The sequence below is a fragment of the Hesperophylax consimilis genome, chromosome 16 (genome assembly GCF_061612785.1).
Source record: "Hesperophylax consimilis isolate HC1 chromosome 16, BYU_Hcon_1.0, whole genome shotgun sequence".
Taxonomy (NCBI): Eukaryota; Metazoa; Arthropoda; class Insecta; order Trichoptera; family Limnephilidae; genus Hesperophylax; species Hesperophylax consimilis.
The window spans coordinates 33,061,332-33,086,853 of NC_142851.1; the positions used below are offsets into that span (position 1 = coordinate 33,061,332).

The 25,522-nt window shown below is 36.3% G+C and overlaps 1 protein-coding gene across 1 annotated transcript in view; it reads left to right on the forward strand.

Annotated features, from left to right (window-relative positions):
* Nucleotides 1-25,522, forward strand: part of puf (ubiquitinyl hydrolase 1 puf) — a 101,118-nt gene that overhangs the window by 69,498 nt on the left and 6,098 nt on the right. Inside the window, exons 35-49 of the mRNA XM_089641170.1 lie at nucleotides 336-490; nucleotides 1,510-1,636; nucleotides 1,966-2,076; nucleotides 2,774-2,850; nucleotides 4,567-4,684; nucleotides 6,644-6,805; nucleotides 7,797-7,958; nucleotides 13,818-13,964; nucleotides 14,270-14,425; nucleotides 14,886-15,116; nucleotides 16,246-16,380; nucleotides 17,661-17,851; nucleotides 19,730-20,028; nucleotides 23,504-23,619; nucleotides 24,879-25,116. Of these exons, the coding sequence (XP_089497296.1) occupies nucleotides 336-490; nucleotides 1,510-1,636; nucleotides 1,966-2,076; nucleotides 2,774-2,850; nucleotides 4,567-4,684; nucleotides 6,644-6,805; nucleotides 7,797-7,958; nucleotides 13,818-13,964; nucleotides 14,270-14,425; nucleotides 14,886-15,116; nucleotides 16,246-16,380; nucleotides 17,661-17,851; nucleotides 19,730-20,028; nucleotides 23,504-23,619; nucleotides 24,879-25,116 (2,425 nt within the window). The remainder of the gene's footprint in view (nucleotides 1-335; nucleotides 491-1,509; nucleotides 1,637-1,965; nucleotides 2,077-2,773; nucleotides 2,851-4,566; nucleotides 4,685-6,643; nucleotides 6,806-7,796; nucleotides 7,959-13,817; nucleotides 13,965-14,269; nucleotides 14,426-14,885; nucleotides 15,117-16,245; nucleotides 16,381-17,660; nucleotides 17,852-19,729; nucleotides 20,029-23,503; nucleotides 23,620-24,878; nucleotides 25,117-25,522) is intronic.

A 25,522-nucleotide genomic window follows, 5' to 3' on the forward strand; every position in this document is an offset into this window, starting at 1 on the left:
TTACAAAACGTCTGGCACGAGTGACGATGAGACTCACTTTTGCATATTATTTATTAATGGCTCCACCATGTTTTTCTCGACAACGTGGATAACGACTTCGACCAGCTGATCGCGGAAGACTAGTGTCACTGACGAGTCTACAAAATGTCAGCGACGTGTGCATGTACAACCTCCGTTCCGATGTATGGTGGCAGTCACCAAGATATTTGAATCGTCGAGTTTCGGATACTTGCATATCCCTGTGGAAGAGGTGTCTTTGTGAATTCCATTTCACTAACATATTTTGACTGTTCGTCAAGCTCAATAAATAAATTGTGATAATTTTACTATTTTAGCCGTCAACATTAGAAATGGCCGACCACGTGACGGGCGGCTGCAAGGTGAACGAGCCTGCTCCTATAACCCTTCGACCGGTGTTACAAAATTGGATCTGGGAGGACAATATGAATTTTCTCCATCACAAAAACATATTCCAACATGCATATTTCACGTAAGTAAATACTATGCAGTCTGACATTTAATCGTAGATAGAAATTGATAGCGCTGCAAACATTTAAAGGGTTTTAAACACCAAGACGGCTCATAGGATGTTTAAAACAGAGCAATGATCATGATGCATATTTTTTAATTTAATTAAACTGTATTAGAAATTAGTCGTACTTTCCAAAAGGAGATGATTCTACATCATATTCTAGGACCATTTTAATCAATTTTACTATTTTAATTAATTTTAAAGTAATTAATTTTATAAATTTTATTAATTTAATAAATTTGATAATTTAATTAATTTTTCTAAATAATTGATAGATAATTTAGGTCATTTTATAAGTCAAGAAAAATATTCAGCATCAAGCCTATAAAAAATGCTTTGAAGTGCCTAAATCTCCTACTTACGGACCACTTTTCGGATACGGTTTTATTGTATAATGGGGAAAATTAAGTTCTTTAGATTACGCTTGGAAAATGTTTTAATATTTGTACAAACTAAAATAAAACATGCAACATGATCTTTTTTGCATGAATCAAAACAGGCTGCTAGTGTTAAGCGCGAATCTCAAGCTTATTGCCAACTGCGTACGGAGTGCGTGATTTTGCCTGTTTAATTTTAAAAACATTCAAATATAGAGTTATGTTCTTTTCCATTGTTAGTTTAAAACAAATTGTTTTCGAATATGAAGAAATTTGAATGTGAAAACAAAATTCCAAAGATAAAGTGAGTGGCTTAGTGTTGCCATTGTAATAAAAGTTTTTGGTTCCAATAAATAAATTTCTGCATTTTATTGCATAAACTATACCCGATTTGAATCATGATTTAGGTCCAGTTTTTAAATTGGAATAAAATAATATAACAATTCGTATTTGTTTATCAGTAATATTTGTACTGTTTCCCCAGTGAATGCTAGATAACTGCAAATTGCTAATTTTATGAAATCGTCATCAGTTTTTTGTCTCTCCCGTATAGTTGATAAGTTGTGCTGTACGCATAATATTTTATTTATATTTTTACAGATTTATGGGACAGATGTGTAGTTATGTGCCGCAATCTCTGCTGACTTCTCAACCAGAAATTACGGAAATTGCGGCGCGTCTTTCTACATCCTTCTTCATAGAAACATTTATACACGCTAAAGAAAAGGTAAGGATGTAAATTCATTCAATTTAGTGTCATTCACCACATTAAGTGAATTTGTTTATTGATTCCATACTTGAAGAGCTGGATGCAGTAACAACTGTGCGTAGTATTCACTTGTAAATTTAACTAATGTTTTAACTTTTGCATGTAGCTACCCGTCTGTGTAAAATCCACGGAAATAATTTATATTTTACCAATGATTATCTCATAAACGGGCTTAGAAAGAAAAAGTAGTATAGTACTATTAATAATGAATTTTAAAATAATAAAAATTGAATTGAATGAATAGAACAAAAGAGAGAAATAAGGTAATTTGTATTGAATGTTTTCAGCCAACAATGGTGTCTTGGGTGGAATTAGTAACTAAACAATTCAACGCTTCCACGGCAGCTTCAGAGTGGTTCCTCAGTCACATGGCTAGTGACACCTGGTGGCCAATGCAGGTAACTACTTATTTTATTATTTATACTTTATTCTTCTTACTCATAATCGTGGTATAAATATTATACGGGTGTATATGGTCGGGATAGTGGAAAACGTTACTCATAATCACTGGATCTGCCGTATAAGTAGCTGTCAGCTTTATATCGGCTGACCCCTTAGTATAGCGTCAGAATAGCGCCGGCAATATGAAGAATGCTCGAATTTGCTGACGTTCTTTGCGAAGTTTGACAAATATCGATCTGTCGCATAATGAAAAAGTAAAAAAGCAGTATTTCCCATTGGCATTACTATCGGAGGAACATTGTAAATCGAAATATCGTTTTACCAAAGCAAATACGGGACGCATAATCAAATTGGCTGTATTTTCATGCAAATAAAAAAGACTGGGTCAATGATATTACAAATGTCATTATTTATGACATGAAGAAACGTGAAGTCAGCAACAAAACATGATATGCTAAAATGACCGTGTTTTTGAGGTTTGGAACAAAGTGATGCCAGACTAAAAAAACTGTCATGAATATCATTATGAGTAAAAATTTTAACCGGAGCAATATACGGCCCTCTTCCTCATTCCTAAGCTATGCCAATGCTGCAGCAGGGTATTAGGGATATTATCTTTATATGTAAGACTTTATAAGAGAGCTCATAATAAATCGTGTGACTATTATTTATTATTTTGTATTTGTTTTTCAGGTGCTGATTAAATGTCCAAACCAAATGGTCCGTCAAATGTTCCAAAGGTTGTCCATACACGTGATACAAAGATTGCGGTAAGGATTATTATTCATTACTCATTACTAGGCCTTTCTTTCACAAGAATACGCAAGTCGCAAATAACTTGTCACAAGACCTGTGTCGCCACCAATCATTGTTGAATGCTATATGATGGTCCAGAATTGCTTGCATTGATAAGCTTTCGAATTCCGCTACGTAATACTATCAGTCAGGATTTATTTAAGTGCAGAAATTCTGGGACTAACTACCATATGTATTCCTCATTGCACAGAATACTTACGGAGGGAAATAATTATACCGAGTTACTTTAACGTATCACTTAACAAATACGAAAGATTGTTACTGAGGCAGTTTAATTATGTACTGTATAATTTTTATTATCAATATCTAAAAGCCCTAAAAGTGGAGTTAATAAATTATTAAATAATAATAAATAATCTCACTCACAACAAAACTGTTGCTGTAGCTAACATGTGTATATCATATCATTCTATGTTGACTGTTTTGCTCCTAGCATTAATACAGGGTTTTCCAATAAGAGGTGTTATTTTGATATTCAATCGTAAAAGATCAATGGTTTCGTTGCTTGTGTGGCACGTAGCGCCGTCTTGTTGAAAGTAAACGCTGTCCAGATCAATACCATCCAATTCCGGCCATAAAAAATCATTAATCATCTCTCGATAGCGCAATCCATTCACCGTAACTGTTGCTCCAGCCTCATTTTCGAAAAAGTAAGGTCCAATGACTCCGCCGGACCATAAACCGCACCAAACAGTCACACGTTGGGGATAGAGAGGCTTTTCAACAATAACTCTTGGGTTTTCCGAGCCCCATATGCGACAATTTTGCTTGTTGACAAAGCCACCGAGGTGGAAATGGGCCTCATCACTCGAGATGATTTGCATTTGATTCACTCAAGTGAATTTTAATAATTTCAATGCGTTGTTGAAGCGTGTATCGTTCCATTTTTATTAATGGCGTAGTTTCTACTTATCAAATGTCAAAAAATTACAGCTTCAAAAGTAACATCTACCGAAATAGCGGTCTATTCAAAATAACACCTCTTATTGGAAAACCCTATATAAAGCACAGGCATTGTTTCAAAAAAGAAGTGAGCCGTGTTTAAAATCTTGACGACATGAGTGGGATCAACTTCGCCCGGCGTCGCGGACGAGTTTACACAACGTCGGCAACATGTGCCTATTACGAACCTCGGCGCAAATGTATGGAGGTAGTTGGCAAGATAATCGTCGAGTATCGAATACTTGCGTATCCTTGTGGATGTGGACCTTACAGCACTGTGAAATGTTTATTATTTACAATTTGGGAGGCGGCTTTGGGTTAACATTTATTGGATAACCAACACCTCTGCCCATAGGTCACCCCAAGTGGTTCGCTAGGGATATACGTCCGTCACTCCTAGACACACTGATCCCTAGATTCCTACCCAATCCTCACACCTTTTACCTTCTCAGAACTTTCTCTCCTTCCTTTCCTTAAATAAGACCATCCACACAGCATCCCAAAAGATGACAGGTCCTGAGGGAAATTATTTTTTAGTCAGAATAATAGAAGAGTATGTATGAGACAATGTATGAATGTGAATGAGGCAAGAAGTTTGTGCCAAGACCGAGTTGTTTGGCAGTCCGTCCTCTATGATGAAGAAGGCGTGATGATTATTTAGTTAAAAAAATTGTGTAGACGTGTAAGGAAGTGCACAAAATAATGTGTTAATATTTTACATTTTCCAGAACTAGTCATTATTCCCTGTACCTGCAGGGCTGCGAGGATGTGGAGTCAGATGATATGGATCCAGAGATAGGAGAGGCGTCCTGCGTCACAAGGTTCATTAAGATGCTGCTGGATTTGGTAAATGTATTGAAGTTTTCTATTTTTTCACCACTACTTCTGAATGTTTTTGTGACGCACCTCACATGTTTTTTAAATTTTATTTATATTTTATAATATTATTACACACAGTGATCAAAATATACTTTAAAATACACTTTTAATGATTATGTAATGACAATTTTAAAGTTATCCCGCACAATAATAGAAACAATTTAATGTATCCCGCATAATAATAGAAACAATTCAAAGTTATCCCGCATAATAATAGAAACAATTCAAAGTTATCCCGCATAATAATATAAACAATTCAAAGGTATCCCGCATTATAAAAGAAACAATTCAAAGTTATCCCGCATAATAATAGAAACAATTCAAAGCATTCTAATAAGATTATTTCACTAACATTCAAAACATGTGTATGGGATTACTTTTTCCTGAACGGTTATGGTTAGTAGTATTGCTTGAGTTAGCAGACTATAAAGTAATGTTTAGGGCCACTTTTTAGTGCTGACTGAGCGTAGCGAAGTCCTGTTTTAATTTAACTGTTTTGTATTTCATCTGTCTATAAGCTTATTTCTTTGTGCGTTCCGTTTCCATTTCAAGATGGTAACCAGTTTAAATTTTAATGTTCAGTAAAGAATCGTTTTTCGAATGTGAAAGTGTTGTGTTTATTTGGACTTTCTTATTTGAATTTTTTCAATATTGTACCTACCTGCCTGAAAAAAGTTTGAAAAACGAATTCATTGAGATAGTGACATTTCTTTGGACAAATTGTATGTGTAATTCCTTATTTGAAAAAAAGTTACATGAAATAAATGGTTTATAATTAACTCTTTGCACGCGGCCGTATCAACTGTTGTTACGGCAAAAAGTCTATACTCACACGCGGCTGTATCAACAGTTGATACGGCAACTTTGACGGCCGATATTCCCGCTCTCTTTCGTCATAAATGTATTTCTTGCTCACTTGGACATTTGTAGAACTATCACGATGCTGACATCTACAAGAATTTCTCAAAAATAAAATTGTATTTCATAAAAAAAGATCGATAACCAAGTGCGCCTCTTCGCGCCTTTTAGTCCTTTAGTTTACATTTTTGTCAACGGATGGCGTTAGTACTAGTTTGTCATTCACAACTTTTCATAACTAAGAATGATAAGTGATCATGGTGTCCCACTTGTGTCTATAAACACAGTGGCCTAAGTACACACACACCGAGAGTGGTTTATTTATGATGTGAATGGCGGGACCACATTCAAAAGATACGGTACGTCTTTGTATGAAATTTTATGTTTTTGTTTTTATAAACATCTAAGAGTGTTGACACACGAGGATTTGTTTTCATATTGTGGAGAATAATCTGTTCTGTCTATATAGTCCAATAAATCATGCCAGAATGCTATAATTTGACATTTAATTGCATGCGTAGGTATTTGAAAATATGTACCGCGTACGGGTATAGATAAAACGGAGCAAATTAACGCGTTCAAAAGGTTAAGTAGGTAGGTATTAAGTATCTACTTATAAATTATATGATTCAAAGGAAATTTTGATATATTTTATTAAATAAATGATAGTTAGAAACATACTTTTTAGATCCGAGGTTTACTGTTCATAGAACTATTAGTGTTAACCGCTCAAGTGATTTTTTGCATATTTTCCGAGTTTGCAAAACATCTTAATATGCCATTTTTGATTTACATTTACGATCTTTTATTATTTTTTTTATAAATCCTAAAAAAATAGGATAAACGTTCAAATATAGCTGAATTCATTGGCTGTATAGAACTATAATCAGTTTATATGTCTCCGTATTAAAATTCAGAGGTATGATTTTTTTTTAAATGAGGATGAAAAATTTCCAACTGTAATGCCAATCACTCATATTCCAGTTATTGACGTGAGCACTCGAGTGGTTAATATGTATTAGTTGCATGGTACTATGGTGAGTAATGAATTAGCCCTTCCGCCGGCAGATGGAGAATGGCGCCAAGGCGCACCTGCGTCACCTCACGGAGTACTTCAGCCTGCTGTACGAGTTCAGCAAGATGGGCGAGGAAGAGAGCCAGTTCCTGCTTAAGGCCAACGCCATCTCCATGATGGTCTCCTTCTACCTGGGACACACCTCCACATCTACGGTATAGCCTTGACACTGGCAATCTATTTACTCATCTTATATTTAATTACTGAAGACAATATTAGCAATTCCTAAACGAATACTTGAAACAGAAAAAGACACGGTCACATCTAGGACTCGAACCCAGGACCCTTGCCTTGCCAGGGCACTGCTCTACCAACTGAGCTAATGGGACCCTATCTCCTTTGGTCATATTTAACTGTAACTTCTAATAAGAACTTCCGACATTGCCTTAATTTTTCTCACCGCACATTTTTATTGGCTGCTATCTTTATGTATGAACACAAGCTTCAACTCGAACTAAATGCAACTAGACAATGTCTTAGATAAATACATCTGATTTTTATTTTAATGTGCGACATCTATTGACTTTATCTGCATAATACTCATCTTATACGTAAGCAGGAGTCAGACCATAGTCATGGTTCCGTACTATGCTGACAACGGTAGCTGCGTGGCTTCCACATCAGCCCTTTCGTGGAGTAGAAAAATGACAACACGTCGAATATGTAGTGTATTTACTAACTGAATAACTACTTAAGTACTGAATAACATGAATGAAAATTAAGTCTTATGTAGTAAAAATCTCCCATCCCACTGACGAGTTTTGCCCTCCGTTGAACTCAAATATTTTGTCATAGATATGCCGCCGGTTGTGACCCAGTGAATTTTTTAAATCAACATATTGCTGGACATTGTATTCTTGAGTTCAATGAATTCCATACAGCTCCTTATAAATGTAGCAATAGTGTATGTATCTCATTTATACGTACAGTACGTTTAACAAAAGATCAAGATATTGAATGAACAATACTGAATAAATAAAGAAGATGTAAAAATATGGCCCACTTAAGTCATTGTTTGAAGATAAAAGCATATGGGACGTTTTCCGCTAGGGCATTAATATATCGTAAGAGTGGTTATATGTGGTTTTCACCTTCTAGTGACCTATCTAAGTAAACACTGCAAAAATTACATAATGTTTTTTCTAGGCGGACGGCTCTTCGTCTGACGAAGGTGGGGGCGACAAATTGCGACCGGCCGCGCTGGACAAGATGGTGGCTCTGGTGGCCGGGCTGGTGGAGCGCTCTCGGGACTCTCACAAGAGCCTAAACCTCACCTCCAAGGACCAGAACGCTCTCCAGGGGGGAAAGGTATGCACTTCGTTATACTTATTCTATTGCCATTTTAGTATTCTATGCAACGTGATCTGATGGTTGTTGAAGTGCAGATACCAACCTGATATATGGCTGTGAGGCATGGAACTGGCAGAGGAACTGTTAGATGAAAGTAGACTGAACTTGTGACGTATGTTAACTCTACATACTCAATAATAACAAAGCTTGTATTATAATATTTATTTGTAAGAAGACTATCACGGTTCTGGACTGAGAGACTCATTCCCGCTCATACGATCTCTTATATACGTCTCGTACTCGCTGTCTCGCTCTCATGCTGTCCCCCTTACACACATACACCACACCCCCACACTTAAATCATAATTACATCTTTTTATTTTTACAAATTTATATAAGCCAAATATATTTAATTATTTCCATTATGTATTTAATTTCCAATTTATATGTAATTATGTATGTTCTTGACTCTTCATTCGGTGTAGCATGGGCGTTGTCCTCGAGGGCGTAACCTCCCCTCCCATGGTGTAGGTGACCTGCAAAAATCAGAGGAATTAGGAAACTTGGTCATGTCCACGTCCGAGAGTGGACCCAGGTCCAGCAAATCATCAGACCCGTCACTCTCCCCCCACCTAACCTTCCTCTCTGAAATTTGATCATGGTGGCGTTTCCACACTTGTCCTGTAGACATAATTTTTACTAAATAAACCCTATTCCCCAATCTTTTATAAATTTCTCCTAATATCCATTTGTTTTTATCACTTCTCAAATCCCTGGTTAAAACTTTAGATCCAACATCAAAGTGCTTTTTAATTTTTTTTCCTCTATAATACTTTTTTTGTTTTTGCTGACTCAATAACATCTTATCTTTAATCGTGTTATCAATCCCTTTAAAACCTTGACCTTCAACATTATCTAATATTGGAATGATTGTATTAAAAATTGATCTAATTTTCCTTCCCAAAATTAATTTACTAGGTTCAATCCCCGTAGACATAGAAGGCGTATTCCTAATATCAACCAAAAATGTTAAAAGTTTATCCTCAAAATCAGCAGGCAATTTATTATTTATCATAATTTTTTTTAAAAAATTCTTTACCGTTTTAACCCCATTTTCGGCAAGTCCGTTAGAAGCTGGATGGTTGACAGGAGATGTCAACGATTTAATATTAAAATTATGACAAAATTCCTTAAAAACTGTTGAAGTGAACGCTGTACCATTGTCACTTACTATCTGCTCCGGAATTCCGAAATTAGAAAATAATCTTTTCAAAACTTTTATTGTACAAAACGAATCTACTTTATTTACGATGTGACAGTCTATCCATTTTGTAGTTGCATCAACGATTATCAAAAAATTGTAACCACCAAAAGGTCCCATGAAATCAATATGCAATCTATTCCATATTAATCCACTGATTGGCCACGGCTGTAACTCAACTTTACATGGAGTGGGTAAACACTCCAAGCATCGAACGCACTGCTTCACAGTTGCTTCTACCTCTGAGTTCATCCCTAACCAAAAAAAATAATTTCGAGCAAGATTTTTAGATTTAACAATACCTAAATGCGATTGATGTATGAAATTCAATATGATTTCCCTTAATTCCCTCGGAACCACAAATTTATTATTATAAAATAAACACGAGTCATAAGTCGATAATTTATTTCTAAAATACCAGAATTTTAACAAGTCATCCTTTAAAAACTTTTTATCCGGCCAACCATTGATTACGAACCCAATAATGGTTGCTATGTTTACATCTTTAATCGAAAACTGCTTCATCGTTTCTTTTGAAATTGTCGTTTCCGCCTCAATTATATTTAAAAAATCCGATTCAATCTTATCAACGTTCAGACTACCAATATAATTTAAGAAATATTCGCTACCGTCGACCTCGTCGATACAATCACTTAAATTATTATTACTATTGACCGGCAACCTAGATAAGAAATCCGCTTTGTTCTCACCCGACTTGACATATTCTATATTATAGTCAAATGTTTGTAAAATCAGCGCATAGCGCTGTAGCCTATTTGCCGCTAGTATTGGCACTTGTTTTTCAGTGTTCAAAATATGTACCAAAGCTTTATTATCACAAGTTAGAACGAATTTATTACCATATAAATATTGAAAGAATTTTTTTAATCCAAATATTATTGCACACGCTTCCTTATCTAGAATGGAATACCTCAATTCCGTTTTTGACAATAAACGGCTAGCGAATGCAATCGGTCTTTCCATGCCATTCTCATATACGTGACATATAATAGCAGATATACCTATATCACTCGCGTCTGTAATTAGCTTGATAGGTAATTGTGGGTCAAAATGCACCAAAATATTGTCTGACGTCAGCAGTTTCTTAACTTGCTCAAACGCAATATTGCATTCCTGAGACCATACAAATTTTATCCCTTTTTTCAACAATTGGTATAAAGGAGACAAAATACCTGACACATTCTGTATAAAAGACCTATAGTAGGAAATAACTCCCAGCAAACTTCTAAGTTCCGAAACATTTTTCGGTACACTCATTTGGGTAATAGCATATATTTTATTTTCTAAAGGCATAACTCCTTTCTGCGAAATTCTATAACCTAAATATTCTATCTCTGTTTCTAGAAAAGAACACTTATTTTCATTAATAGTTAATCCGCAATCACTTAGCTTGCTAAGTACTGCTTCACAAATAGAAAATAATTCCTCTTTAGAATTCCCAAATAAAAGTAGATCATCTAAAAATACACGAACGTTCCTAAGTCCACCAACTATCGCCGTAATGACTTGCATGAAGATGGCCGGACTCGTGCTTAAGCCAAAAGGCAATACTTTATAAGCAAATAAACCTATATGCGTACTAATCACACATAATTTTCTAGACTTTTCGTTCAATGAAATTTGTCCAAATGCATTTCGTAAGTCTATCTTAGCAAAATATTTTGCACCATTCAGAGATGAAATTAAATCGTCAATACGAGGTAGTGGGTATTTCAACTTCGCTAACATAGGATTCAATGTTGTTTTGAAATCAGTACAAATCCTAATTGAAGCGTCTTTCTTTTTTACAACAACAATCGGGCTTGCAATATCGCTTATTTCTACCTTTTCAATAATGTCTTCATGCAACATTCTCTGTAACTCTATCTCTACTTTCTCACGTAAACTAAAAGGTAATGGCCTCGGATTTACAAACTTTGGCCTAAAGTCCGAATTAACTTCAATGTTTGCCTCATAATTTTTAAGCCTACCCGATTTTTCTGAAAAAACATGAGCATATTTCTTCTTTAAACTTTCACGAAAAACAAGATGATTATCACAATTAATCTCACTGAATTTTACAGAATTTATTCCACTTAATCCGATACCGAAAACTTGTAAAAAATCTCTACCAACTATTGTAGAATTACCATTTTTAATTATTACGAACTGTATTTTCGCACTTTTACCTAAAAATGACACCTCTAAATTCACTTTACCTAAAACATTTAACTGCGTTCCGTCATACCCTGACAAATGAACATTATACTTTTCTAAATCGTAAGAAACAAAATATCTTAAATACACTTCATATGGTATCGCGTTAATCGCAGCCCCCGTATCTACCAACGCCGGCAATATTATGTTACCAATTAACAAATCTATATATGTGGGTTCCGGCCCCACATTATTATTAACCACGAACACCGAATTCAACCGTTTATTTTTAGTACCTACATAATTTTTATTGTATTTACACAAATTACTAGGATGACCCGATTTGTTACAATGATTACACAAAATTTTTTTCCAGCAATCTCTTTGCAAATGATTTTTTTTTCCACACAAAAAACAAGTTTTTAACGTACCATTAACCGGTGATTTACTCCGCATTGAATTTTTATTCCTGGAAGGACTATCTTTCCTGGATTTATGGAAATACTCGCTTTCCTTATGAACAACATTTAAATTCGGATTTACTTTTTTAAAAGCCACAACATGTTCCCACGTCGCCGCTAGATTAATGCAATCCGTAAAAGAAGTATCGATTGCCTCTACGAATAGCTTGTGTTTCAATTTTTCATTAAAAATCCCAATAACGAATATGTCCTTTAAACATGGTTCCAATCTCAGCTCAAAATTACAAGATAAACTTAACCCTCTCAATCTAGCCGCGTAATCTTTAACGGATTCGCTAGGAAACTGTTTACATTTATAAAATAATTCACGAGACTCAAAAATATTTTTAACTGGTTTGCAATGTGAATCAAATAATTTACATAAATCTTCAAAAGAACAAACAGAAACCTTTTTTGGAAAACATAAATCACATAATAGAGAGAAAGTTTCTTCCGTGAGGCAACTCAGCAAAAATGCTCTTTTGCGTTCTGGTGACAACAACTTATCATCATTTAAAATGAGGGCCTGATCCAATCGTTCCCTGAACAATGACCAGTCTCCCGTTCTGTAACAGAACGTCCCCAAATTCTTACAAATCGCCTCCATTGGGAGAAGAACTGAAACAAGTTGAATAAAATATACGTATCTCAGCCCTTCCAGAGGTTATGCTCCGAGCCCCTGCCCTGAGCCTGTGAATCACCAACGTCTCAGCACCCTTTTCTGGCTCCGTCTCCCTTCAGCTGCGGACACGATCACCTTCCAAGGTCTTCCTTCCCGCTGTAGCGACAGAACCCCGGTCCCGGATTCCGGCCAATTCACCCTTGATGCCGATCTTGATCCTGGATCTTCTGCGTACCCCGTGTAACGGTGTACTCTCGACAAAATGTTGCAATGTCGGCTCCCACACACGTGTAAAATTGCGTTTTTACCGCGCAATTTGCCCGGCCCGATCTGCGTGCTCGCCTCGGCTGCGTGTGAATTCTCCAATTTGATAGCCTTTTATTATTCTTCTTCTTCCTTCAAAATTTAGCGATCCAACGCCCAAAAGCGCCAGACTATACTGTGATCACCAAAAATTCGAATAATCTTCTTGAATCATCTGATTCTCCGTAAACTTTTAATAATTTACGAACTACCGTGCTGCGCCACTGTGACGTATGTTAACTCTACATACTCAATAATAACAAAGCTTGTATTATAATATTTATTTGTAAGAAGACTATCACGGTTCTGGACTGAGAGACTCATTCCCGCTCATACGATCTCTTATATACGTCTCGTACTCGCTGTCTCGCTCTCATGCTGTCCCCCTTACACACATACACCACAGAACTAAAAAAATGAGATCCCGGATGTGTATGCTAAAACTTTGTATGACCGTGCGAAAAAAATGAAGAGATGCGGAAAGAATGCAAGCTGATGTTAGCCTAGTGGTTAATATTGAGAAATGGACGCTTGGACGGTTTGGGCTTGTAGAGCGGATGAACAAAGAAAGAAGTGTAATGAGAGTATAGAACCAGAAGTTAATTGTAGAATAAATCGGGGACACCAGAGGACGACATGACAAAATCAAGTAAATCAAATACTTGTGTTAGATCAGAATAACAGATGAGCAGCTATAACCTTTTTTGCTGAACTACACATAACTTTGGTAATAGCGTAATGAATAAGATTAAGAAAAAAAAGCTTACATAATTTGGGTATGTGGAGCATATGAATGAAGAAAGAGTGTTTGTAGAATATATTATGACGCAACAGAGAATAATAGAAGAAGTCGGGAATGCCCTATAAAGACATGGCATGATCAAGTGCATAACATACTTGAGTCCGTCGTGTTAAGAGTCAGAATAACAGAATAGTGAGACAATATATGAATTTGAATCAACGAAGCAAAGAGTCTAACTTCTCTGCCGGGAAACGGTATGACGTTTATTTCTATTGCCATTTCAGTATTCCAAGTAACTTGATTCAATGGTTGTTCCGCATTGTATTTGCAGGGGTTTCCATTCCTGTACCAGCAGACGCGGGACTGCTTGAACCTGCAGCAGACCAAAACGCTGATCCATGCTATGTGCCGCTGGAACGAGCGCCTCGCCCAGCACATCATCACCATGATCTTCCAAGCCATCACCAAGCACACTGAGGTACCAACACAGAATACACTGTAACTTACCATATTAGTCGGAAGACTTAAACTTGCGCTTCGATGGTATGTTTCTTAGAGACGGTCATGAATGCGAAGATTGTAGAGTCGATAAAGATGACTTAAAAAATAATACATAGAACCCTGTTAATTTGAAAGCGACAGGACCTCAAAAACTAAATTTCGAATTGATTTGTTCCTTTCCCGTGATTCATTGTTCGACTCGCACTACAACTCACAAGAGTTATAAGACCACAATAAAATGGAGTAAAAAATTTACATATTGTTTGCGCTGTTGTTTTCCAGAGCTGCCAACCCTTCTTCAAACTGCTGTCCCTGCTGGTGGAGGGGGGGGGAGGCAGTCCCTCAGGACTGCCCTGCTTCACGCAGCTGGCCCTGCACCGCGTGTGGGACGCTGCGGAGACGTGTCCCCACGCTGCTATCGAATGGCTGGCTCTACAGGTAGGACACACCATGCAGGACTTTCAACATCATCAATCACACCACGCTGGACTGTCAATGTCAATAATCACACCATACTGGACTGTCAATGTCAACAATAATACCAAGCTGAACTGCAAATGTCAAAAATAATTTTATACTACACTTTCAATGTCAACAATTACACCATGATAGGCTTTCAACATCAATAATCAAACCAGACTGGACTGTCGATGTCAACAATCATACCACACTAAACTTTCAATGTCAACAATTATTTCAAAGTAAATCGGTTTTAAAATATCGACTAGTAAAATCATATAAATATCTTGTGGCGTAACAAAGTTTGATGATGGCCTGAAATAGGTGTAACAATAATGAAAATTAATGTACTCCTAGAACTTAATAAATAACACTATTAAATTTGATTTAATTTAATTTTTTTTAATAACAATAAGTAAATATGTAATAACTGATTCAGGTTCCTCGCAACAAGATGGTGCACACGTGCGTACTGCAGACAGCCGACAGCTGGGTGGAGACATATCTCATGGCGCACGTAAACCAGCGAGTTCGCTCGGCCGCCGCCTTCCTGCTCGTGTCGCTGGTACCCTCGGCGCACTTCCGCCAGGGATATCGCTCCAACATGCGCTGCATGCCGGCGTACAAGGACATCATGCTGGGGGAGGATGCATATGTGGTTCTGCACCAGGTCATTTCCAAAATTTTTTTTACACTAACTTGAGGGATGCCCCGTGGAGGGTATTTTTGAGGACAGGAAGGAGTGAACCTGTAGTACTGCAGGAGGGAGAGAACACAGAAGCCAGAAAATCATTCCGCAGCTGTTGAACTCAAGAATGAGTCATAGAATCAAGCGCGTTTTCCGTGTTTCTTGACTGTACACCAACGCCAAAGGGATAAGTGATACTAGTTCCTCGAAGCATCTTCTCTTGAAATATCAATAGAACAAGGACAGCATTCTCACTTAACATCTATGCTCCAAAGATTTCAATCTGTTTGTTATGGTAGGAGAATCTATTAAACTGACCCCCCGTTTCTGCATATATAGCCAGGGGTTTTTGTTTCATATTTTGGGCTCCCAAAATGGCTACCAAATTCTACAGAGGGACAGTGGTGATTTCGCGACAAAAATGACATCAAATATTTTTTTTAAAATTATAAATAACCATGTAGAATCTTCCCTCTTGGCCACAATCAAAATCAATATTAATCACTGTCTACAGTACTAAGAAACCCCGAATCTTTCAATATTCCTTTCCAAAGCACCAATTTACCTTCTCCCAACCTTGTGCGAATGTACTAACAAGTCTTGTAGTAGCAAGATTCGGATATATTTAGCAATAACTACAAAATTTCTTGAATCTCTTGACTTCAGTTGACCCCAAGCTTTATTTTCTCTTGTTTTTGGTTGTTGTTGTTTTACATACCTATTTATTGTTATATTTTTACATACATGTTTGTTATTTCTTTGTGTTAATTTTTTTATGTTAACCCTGTTGTCTGTTGTGTACATTATAAATAAAATATAGTTTTAATGATTTGTCTTATATGTAGTGTTGTTGTAATTTCTTTTTTACTTTATGTTACTCTTACGTTTTACTAATATTGCTTCATATTTAGTTTTTTTTTTTTTTAATCTTTTCTTAGTATTTTCACATTATGCTTGTAATCACATTTTTTTTGGATTACATCTATTTACTGTCAGTATCTCCTGTATAATACAGATATTCTCCTATGTACACTGTATCATGTATCACTTTTATGTAAAAGCCTTTTTATGCATATGCATATATAAATAAATAATAAAAACTCTATTGCAGGTTTACGTGATATTGCTAGGAAAATTGAAAGCTGCCCGGAAGTACATAGATGTGGGAATGCACGGCCCCATGAAGCTTACGGCATACTTTGGTGTTATGTCATACTGCTTGGTGTCAAGGATGGAGAAAATAATGGTGAGTCCAAAGGTTTTTATTACTCCACAAACCATTATTAATTAATAATAATAAGAAATCGTCCCTCGACGTGAGACAGATTTTAAATAATATAAATATGATAAGAAAAGTGTGATTTGGATGTATTATAGGTAAAGCAAAAATGGTACTCTCAGGCAGGTATATTTAATTTAATGGTATGAGAACCTAAAAAGGTAAGTTTTTAATGTAGACCTCAATTCTGTTGGGCTCTTTATGGATCTTAATTCCGGAGGGAGTTTATTCTAAGCCTTCAGCCCAGATACTCTAAAAGCGCGATCTCGAAACTCAGTATTTGGCTTGCACTTAGGAACCATCAGTCTGCCTACAGCTGATGATGTTGCTGATCTAAGAGTTTACTGCCTCAGACCAGTGTTTTCCGGGACGCATAGTTCAGAGATGTAGGGTGGGGCCATTTCATTGTTAATGTAAGTTAGTAACAGGAACTATTCAGTATGGTCAAATCTCAACTTGGGATTTAGCTTCGTTAACAAATTAATGTTCTTCACTGACTCCAGTGTCCATTGGATTTCAGTCCTCAATCCTGCTTCATCCTGCTTCATCCTGCTTCAATCTTCTTCCACAATGTCAGCTCACCTCTTCCTCGGTCTGCCTCTGAGTCGCTCCCATTGTGGCTACCCATTTAGTCCCTACTTCCATAGGAATACACAAATATCCGATACTAACAACTTGTCGTACGTAGTCTGTACACATTGCTACCGAAATCAGCGTTGCCACCAATCATTCTTGAATTCTCGAAACGTCATAACTAGAATGCTTTCATACTCTCACTCACAACCAAACGGAGGCTGTAGCTGTCATTTTTTGTTGACTGTTTTGTTTCTAGCATCGATGTAAAAGCACACGCATTGTTACAAAATATCTGACACACTAAAGGTTAAAGTCTCGACAGTGCCAGTGGGAACAACCTCGCCCGGCTGGTCGTGGGAGACTGACATCACCGACGAGCTTACATAATTTGTGCGCATGTGTTCGGGTGTATTGCCTGTGCGTAGGTGTATTAGAGTAGTTCCCAAGTTACTTAAATGCGCTGTGGACTAGTGAATTTGAGATTACAAATAGTGGCGAGTTATAGAGCTTGATTTTGTGCTTTCAACTAGTAAAAATAATGGGTGATTATAGTAGTTGTCGGATAATCGAGCAGCAGATTACACAGATAGTATTGTATTATGTAAAACTGTTTGTTTTTGAAAGGATTATTTAAAAATACAAGGTTGACAATATGTAAGTATGTTTTGTAGTTTGGGCAATACTTCTGTGACCTGTGGGAGCTGTTCCACCCGGGCTTGAGCGAGCCCAGCGTCGCAGTGCACCCCAACAAGCAGGCGCTGCTGGCCTTCTGGCACTCGGTGTGTGTGGACTGCCCCGAGAATGTGCAGCTCATCGTGTCCAACCCCGCCGTCGTCAAGCATATCGCTTTCAACTACATCCTGTGAGTTTATTCAGATTATGGCATGCTACAATTGGTAGTTAATTCTGGCAGGTTTTATGAAATCTAGTGGCTTGGAGGTGAACAAGTCACAATTTATTTATTTGTTTAAATACAAACGGCACCACATGTGCCATTAACCTCTCAGACAAAGACTTTTATTTACTTTGTGTTCCTTTGCGAACTGTCAAAACGTGAAATTTTTTGTGTTATTCACGAGTTTTGTTAAAAGCTTCATAACTCACGTTTTGGGAAACGTAGCCTCATTCTAAAAAATGTTTTGGAAAGATTATGAAATTCACTATCGTATTGTTTTGCTATACGTAAATATTTGCGTTTCTAAATATACATTTTCTGAAAACGTCAAAAATATGTAAAAATCGCTGACCATTATTTCAAAGCTGTGAAAAATGTACTGTTTTCTGAGTATCATAAAGAAATAACACTTTATGTATTGAAGAAATATAATTAAAAACTATTAGTCACCTCAAAATATTAACCGTCCAAACTAAAATATTTTTAATAAATTATTTAGAAACGCAATAAATTATGAACGAACAAGATGACAGATCCAATCGACTTAGATAATGCACCTCTACATTCCATAGATATTCTTGAATACAGACGCGTAGCGTTATTCATTATCGATACTCTGTTTTTTAAATCATGACAATCCGTATACTAGTGATGGAAATAAATCGATTTTTGTAAAATCTCACGCGTTTACGTGAAAAGACGTTCTAATGTCTTGACCGCTATTATCATATTTACGTCTTTTGACGTTCTAATGTTCTGAGTGGTTAACATAAATATAAAAATATAGTTAAAATGTACAAGGTATAAACTATACAGCATAAAGTTTAATGTATAATATACGGTATAAAGTGTAAAGTTTAATTATAGAGTTAAGTATAATGTGTAAAGTATAATTTATAGTTTACGGTGTAAAGTGTAAGGTTAAATATAAATTTAAGTTAATTATTAAGAATAATTATAATGTCAGTTTTTTAAAGGGCAGGGTCCTAGTAACATTGTTTTTTTATTAAGATGTATATGTAAATCGACATTAATTAATCTTTAAAATGATATTGTTTGACGTTTTTAATGCCAATCCATAGACAATACTCGCCAGTGTTGCTATCGTAGGGTGATTTCTTAATCTCGTTGTCAATATCACCTGGGCTATCGACACTTCTAAGGAAAGCAACCATGCTCGAGAAATTGATACAAATCGTCGTTAGTCAAGACTATCGATCTGATCTTGTTAAGTTATCGACTTGACTATGCTAGGTCCCCTTGTACGTTAGTTGTTGACTGGGACTCTGCGGGTATCTAAAGACTGCTTTGATTTCCTGCCAAGAAGCCAAAGGTCAGAAAGCATTACGGACATATATAATTCTTTCAATTGTTATGAATTAATAATGTTTTGACGGATGTTACTCATTCATAACTTTAAATATTAACCTAAATTTCTTGAAAAGCTGAATTAATCCTTTTGTATTTTAAGTTTTTTCTTGCTTATTACTTTCATTGATTCCTTAATGCCAGAAAATCCAGAAACAAACTTCCGCGACATGTCATTGATACTACAAAATATAAATTAATTTAAAGCAGAGAAGAAAGAACTGACTTATTGTGAAATTAGAATGGGCAATCAACAGAATGCTGCTTTAAGTGATTACCGCACACGAGTCCCGACTGTCTGCAGCCAGTATGAGCCAGTTGTGAGGTTGAAGGTAGGGGGATGGGGAAAGATATGGGGAAGAGGAAGGTGGAGAAGTACCTGGCTTATTTAGATCTAGTAACCAAACCTGAGTATCTTCAACTCTGGAACGTGTAGCTAACTAATAATAATAATTTTTAACGCTATTATTATTCTAGTGCCGACCACGACGATGGCGAAGTGGTCTCCTACAACCGAGTGATGCTGCCGTCCTATTATGCAATCCTGCGCCTGTGCTGCCAGGCCTCGCCGGCCTTCACGCGCACCCTCAGCGCGCACCAGAACATCCACTGGGCCTTTAAGAACGTTACGCCGCATCCTGCGCTGTACGCGGCCGCCGTAGAGGAGCTGTTTCGCCTCATGCAGCTGTTCGCCGCGCGTTCGGGCGACGCCAGCGAGCAGGAGTTGCGCGAGGTCAACTCCTTCAGGAGGAGTACTCTGGCCGCATATCTGCAAGGTGACCATTACATATCAGATTAATTCCAGATTTATCGTATTCGGTAGGTTAGGGTGCATGAACGAACAGATAAGTGGGCTACCTTACTGCAGGGCTTTAAAATATGCCATTTTGCATATTTTAAAGCAAGTAAAATTTAAAACAAGAAAGAGTAGATTTGTAAACTAACTAACTAACCATCACGCTGTTTTTCGCAGGGGTAGGCTGAGAGGATGGACCGCCAAACAACTCGGTCTTGGTACACACTCCTTGCCTCATTCACATTCATTGATCGTCTCATACAAACTCTTCTATTATTGAGACTCATGACATGGCCCGACTCAAGTATCTGATTCACTTGATCCTGCCAAGTCTTCCTCGGGTGTCCCCGACTTCTGCTACCATTCACATTTGTGTCATATACAGTGAAACTCTCTTAAGAAGTTTTCCAAGGGACTGGGGAAAAAAAACTTCTTAAGTGGGATTCAATTTTAGCCATTTAATAACTCGAGTCCGGGGCATACGTCATTCCTATGTCTACCTACTTTAAATTGTCGTGAAAACAAGCTCATATGATCCAAGCAGTCAAAAAAAAAATATATATATATACATCTTCTAGTTATCATGGTAATTAGTATTATGTATTTAGAAAAAGGTAGTTATATCATACGAGCTGTTTGACGCTGGAATTATAATCTGTGAACGCATCCAAAAACTACAAAAATCATTTGCGAAGTTTCATTTCAATCTACATTTTAAATTTATGCATATGTATTTCCTAACCTTCAAACTTAATTTACGACAAATGTCAGATGTTACATGATGCACGGCAATTTTTGATGTTTGAATGAAAAAAACGTAATTATAATGCATATTTTACCATCTCCCCCGCCATATAATCATGTTGTTATGTATTTAAAGGTGAAATATTCCGTATTAACCGTGATCCGATAGATTATCAAAAGTTTTTCGTGTTTTACAAATTCGATGGAATAAAAATTTTATACAATAATATTACGAAACATCTCTATGTTCATTATCAAAGGGAAGATTATTGAAGGAGGTGTCAAATGTATGCAAATGTAGATCTAGCCCACGTTGTCATTAAGGTTGAGTTTAATATAATCTTTCATGTTATTTCGGCCTTAAAGACGCTTGCATATTTGTTACATAATTCCGCATTGTTTATTCGTTCCATTGCTATTTTACCTAGTTAGGGGATTAGGAGACGGGGTATTTGGTTTATTTATTGGTTACGGCAGGTTACGGCTTACGGCCCGGCAGCCGACAAAGGGTTTTATGGTCTCAGGTACTAGGTATGGGTTTCAGTCAACGTCTTTCAATTTATGACTTGGAAAAAGGTTCATTTTAGATATTTTGCGACACAATATTTCGTTTGTGTTGATTTTACCGCCGGATTTCTAAAACCTCTTAAGCGGGAAGCAGTTTTAGCTCTAAAAAATCGTGTTTTTTGTATGGAATTTTCAAGGGACCAAAAATCAAAACTTCTTAAGCGTGAAAACTTCTTAAGTGGGAACTTCTTAACCTCTCAGAAAAGGACTTTTATTTACTTTGTGTTCCTTTGCGAACTGTCAAAGCGCGAAAATTTTTGTGGTATTCACGAGTTTTGTTAAAAGCTTCATAACTCACGTTTTGGGAAACGTAGCCTCATTCTAAAAAATGTTTTGGAAAGATTATAAAATTCACTATCGTATTGTTTTGTTATACGTAAATATTTGCGTTTCTAAATATACATTTTCTGAAAACGTTAAAAATATGTAAAAATCGCTGACCATTATTTCAAAGCTGTGAAAAATGTACTATTTTCTGAGTATCATAAAGAAATATCACTTTATATATTGAAGAAATATAATTAAAAACTATTAGTCACCTCAAAATATTAACCGTCCAAACTAAAATATTTTTAATAAATTATTTAAAAACGCAATAAATTATGAACGAACAAGATGACAAGTCCAATCGACTTAGATAATGCACCTCGAAATTCCATAGATATTCTTGAATGCAGACGCGTAGCGTTATTCATTATCGATACTCTGTTTTTTAAATCATGGCAATCCGTATACTAGTGATGGAAATAAATCGATTTTTGTAAAATCTCGCGCGTTTACGTGAAAAGACGTACTAATGTCTTGACCGCTATTATCATATTTACGTCTTTTGACGTTCTAATGTTCCGAGTGGTTAAGCGAGTTTTACTGTATTCTCCTTACAGTCCTTTCGTCGCTCATTTGTTCTACATGCCCAATCCATCTAAGATACCTTTTCTTAATCTTACTCATTATGTTTACAACAGCCTTGCATTCTTTGCGGAACTCCACATTTCTCACATAATCATATACGGTTTTACCACACAAGTGTTCTTAACCGAAAAAATTCAAGACACATTAATTTTAAACTCGGTATTCTTATCGAAAGCATAAACTATAATTACTTGATGAAAACTCTCAGATTGAAGAATTATATCCGACTTAATATTTACGTTCAAAACTGTAAATGGTGGTATAGACAGCCCTGATTTAATTAACCTCATTGAATTTTATATATCTACGAGAGCTACTCGATCCAAAATCCTGTTTAAATGTAACAATACCTGGACTGAGCATTTCAAACACTCCCTTGTACCTGGATTACATGAATTTAGTGATAGATATGCAGATGCGGCGGATCTATTTAACTGCACGGAACGTAGATACAAGAAGGTTATACTATCCTATCATTTTAATCAATATTAATTTAACCTACTTATATTTATATATTACATTTGGTTTGTACTTTTATCTCCTACTTTATATCCTTCTAGAACTTGCATTAATTTTAGAATTTCTGTTGTTATTTTGTGATCGAATGCCACAATTAATTGTTATTTAAAAAAAATATATATTTAAACCTCAAAAACAACTCAATTACTGTTAAACTTATTGTGAAATATGGAATAAATAACATTTATAAAGTTATTTATTCCATTTTTGAGATACACCATCAATAACATTTGTAAAGTTATTTATTCCATTTTTGAGATACACCATAAATAACATTTGTAAAGTTATTTATTCCATTTTTGAGATACACCATCAATAACATTTGTAAAGTTGTTTATTCCATATTTGAGATACACCATCAATAACATTTGTAAAGTTATTTATTCCATTTTTGAGATACACCATCAATAACATTTGTAAAGTTATTTATTCCATTTTTGAGATACTCTACCAATAACATTTGTAAAGTTATTTATTCCATTTTTGAGATACTCTACCAATAACATTTGTAAAGTTATTTATTCCATTTTTGAGATACACCATCAATAACATTTGTAAAGTTATTTATTCCATTTTTGAGATACACAATCAATAACATTTGTAAAGTTATTTATTCCATTTTTGAGATACACAATCAATAACATTTGTAAAGTTATTTATTCCATTTTTGAGATACACCATCAATAACATTTGTAAAGTTATTCTTATCCCAGGACTGAATGGCCGAACTTGCTGGACCACCTTGTTGTCGGCCTTTCGCACCCTTGTGGAGACAGACGATGACCGCCTCTACATAGTGTACAACGGGGGGCTACAACTCGCTTTTGAGGTTAGTTGGCTTACTTTACAACTCACACCACACACACTTTCTCTGGCTTGACTGTATCCATCATCACATGAAAGTGAATGTGTGAAATGTTTGTTAGATCGAGCGGCTTCTTCTTCTGTCGTAGGTGGAAATCACAGTTGGATGTCTGAGTCTCTGTCAATTGCGGATTTCATTAATAGAACTCATTATTTTAAAACTATTGTTCGAACTATCATTCGTCAACTATATAATTGAAAGTCGGCACCCCTCTGCCATCACCCAATTGCCAAGTGTTTTACAAGTATTTTACGCAATGCTTTTTTTCATACCGATCCCCCCATTTAAATTATATCAGGACATGTATGAAAAATCTTTGCTTTACAAAATCTTTCTTTTCATACTCACGATTTCATACAGATAGTTGCCATTGGAAAAAATATATAATTTTGGGACGGTACTAAATCCTCAAAATATGGCCACACCTTGAACCATCTGTCATTTGCCATTAATCTTTCCACATAATCAGGGGATTGAAATGAGGCGGGCGCAGAAGATAGAAATACCCTTCCCGACGTTAAGCATCAATCGACCGAACGGGTAGAACTACCCTTCCCGATTAAAGTGTGTTAATAATACTCCGATCGAAAATTTGAACCGAAATATTGTGACGTCATATGTTTGCCTAACTATATCCACCAATGAAAAACTCTGAAAATCTATAGAATAAGCTTTCAAATTCATTGGTGTATAGTAAAATAAGTAGGCTCCGAATGAGAATTTTACTGTTTATATATTGGCATATCTATGGTTTTTTAGGTCCAATTTGTTTCATACAAAAAGGCCGAAGTTATCAATCTATAGAAGTTGATTTATACACATAATACAGTTCTGCAAAACAATAAAAAATGTCAAATAATGTTTATCATCTTAAATTATACAAAAGTCGGTATCAAAATAGAACACATCCTTTTTTCACATTGAATCCCTATAAAAAGATGACCCACATAGAAACTGGATGCAAAAATCATTGGGTAAAACGATCATTAGGCCCACCTTTCCACTTTGCATCATGTGAGCACAATGGCTGTGGTAGCACCTTGTTCTGTTGATGGTGGATCAGAATTTACAGGGCAGTGAAAAACCTGGTTGTCCTTTAGTGCAGTCAAAACGCATGATAAAGATTTCTAATATTAGTGCCACTTGAGTATCTAAAGGGAGGTACAACTGTGAGAATCTCTCTCTTTCTGTAGTTTATGTATATTGAATGTGTGTTATTGCAGGCCCTCCACACCCTGCACGCCATGTACCACGAGGTCGGTGGGGCCGGGGGCGCGGGCAGTGACTTGCGAGAGCTACTGGCGCTGGCGGGAGAGCTGTGTCGCTCTCTACGCTGCTGCCGGGACTGCAAGGAGGCGCGCTCGGCGCTGCACGCCTGCAAGGACTGGCCCGAGGCCCTGCGCCGCCTCGCCACGCTGCTCAACACCTACAATCCTCCTGACATCAGGGACCTGGCCATAGGTAACGTAACATCATACTAACGAAGGGAAATAATTAAGTCAATGGACATCTTCAATATATCCATCACTAAAGAGATTGTTGCTGAGGCAGTTCTGTTATGTATAAAAAAAATTGTATAATTGAAGATTATCTTTATGATACCGATCTGTCGTTCGGTGGCTGAGTTGACATCGCGTTTGGGTCCCACCCAGGCATCGTGTATTCAATTCCTAGGCTGGCTAAGTCCTCCATCACAACACAAGCAACATTTTCCGCTTACTGTGGTGGTAGTAGGAGATTTTCAAATATTTTCAGGTTATTCGTTACCCGGGAATGTTGTTCTTTCCTTTTAAATAAAAAAAAATAACTAATGTAAAAACTCATTATTTTTTTTAAATCATGCTATTTGCTGGAGCATTTTTTTCTG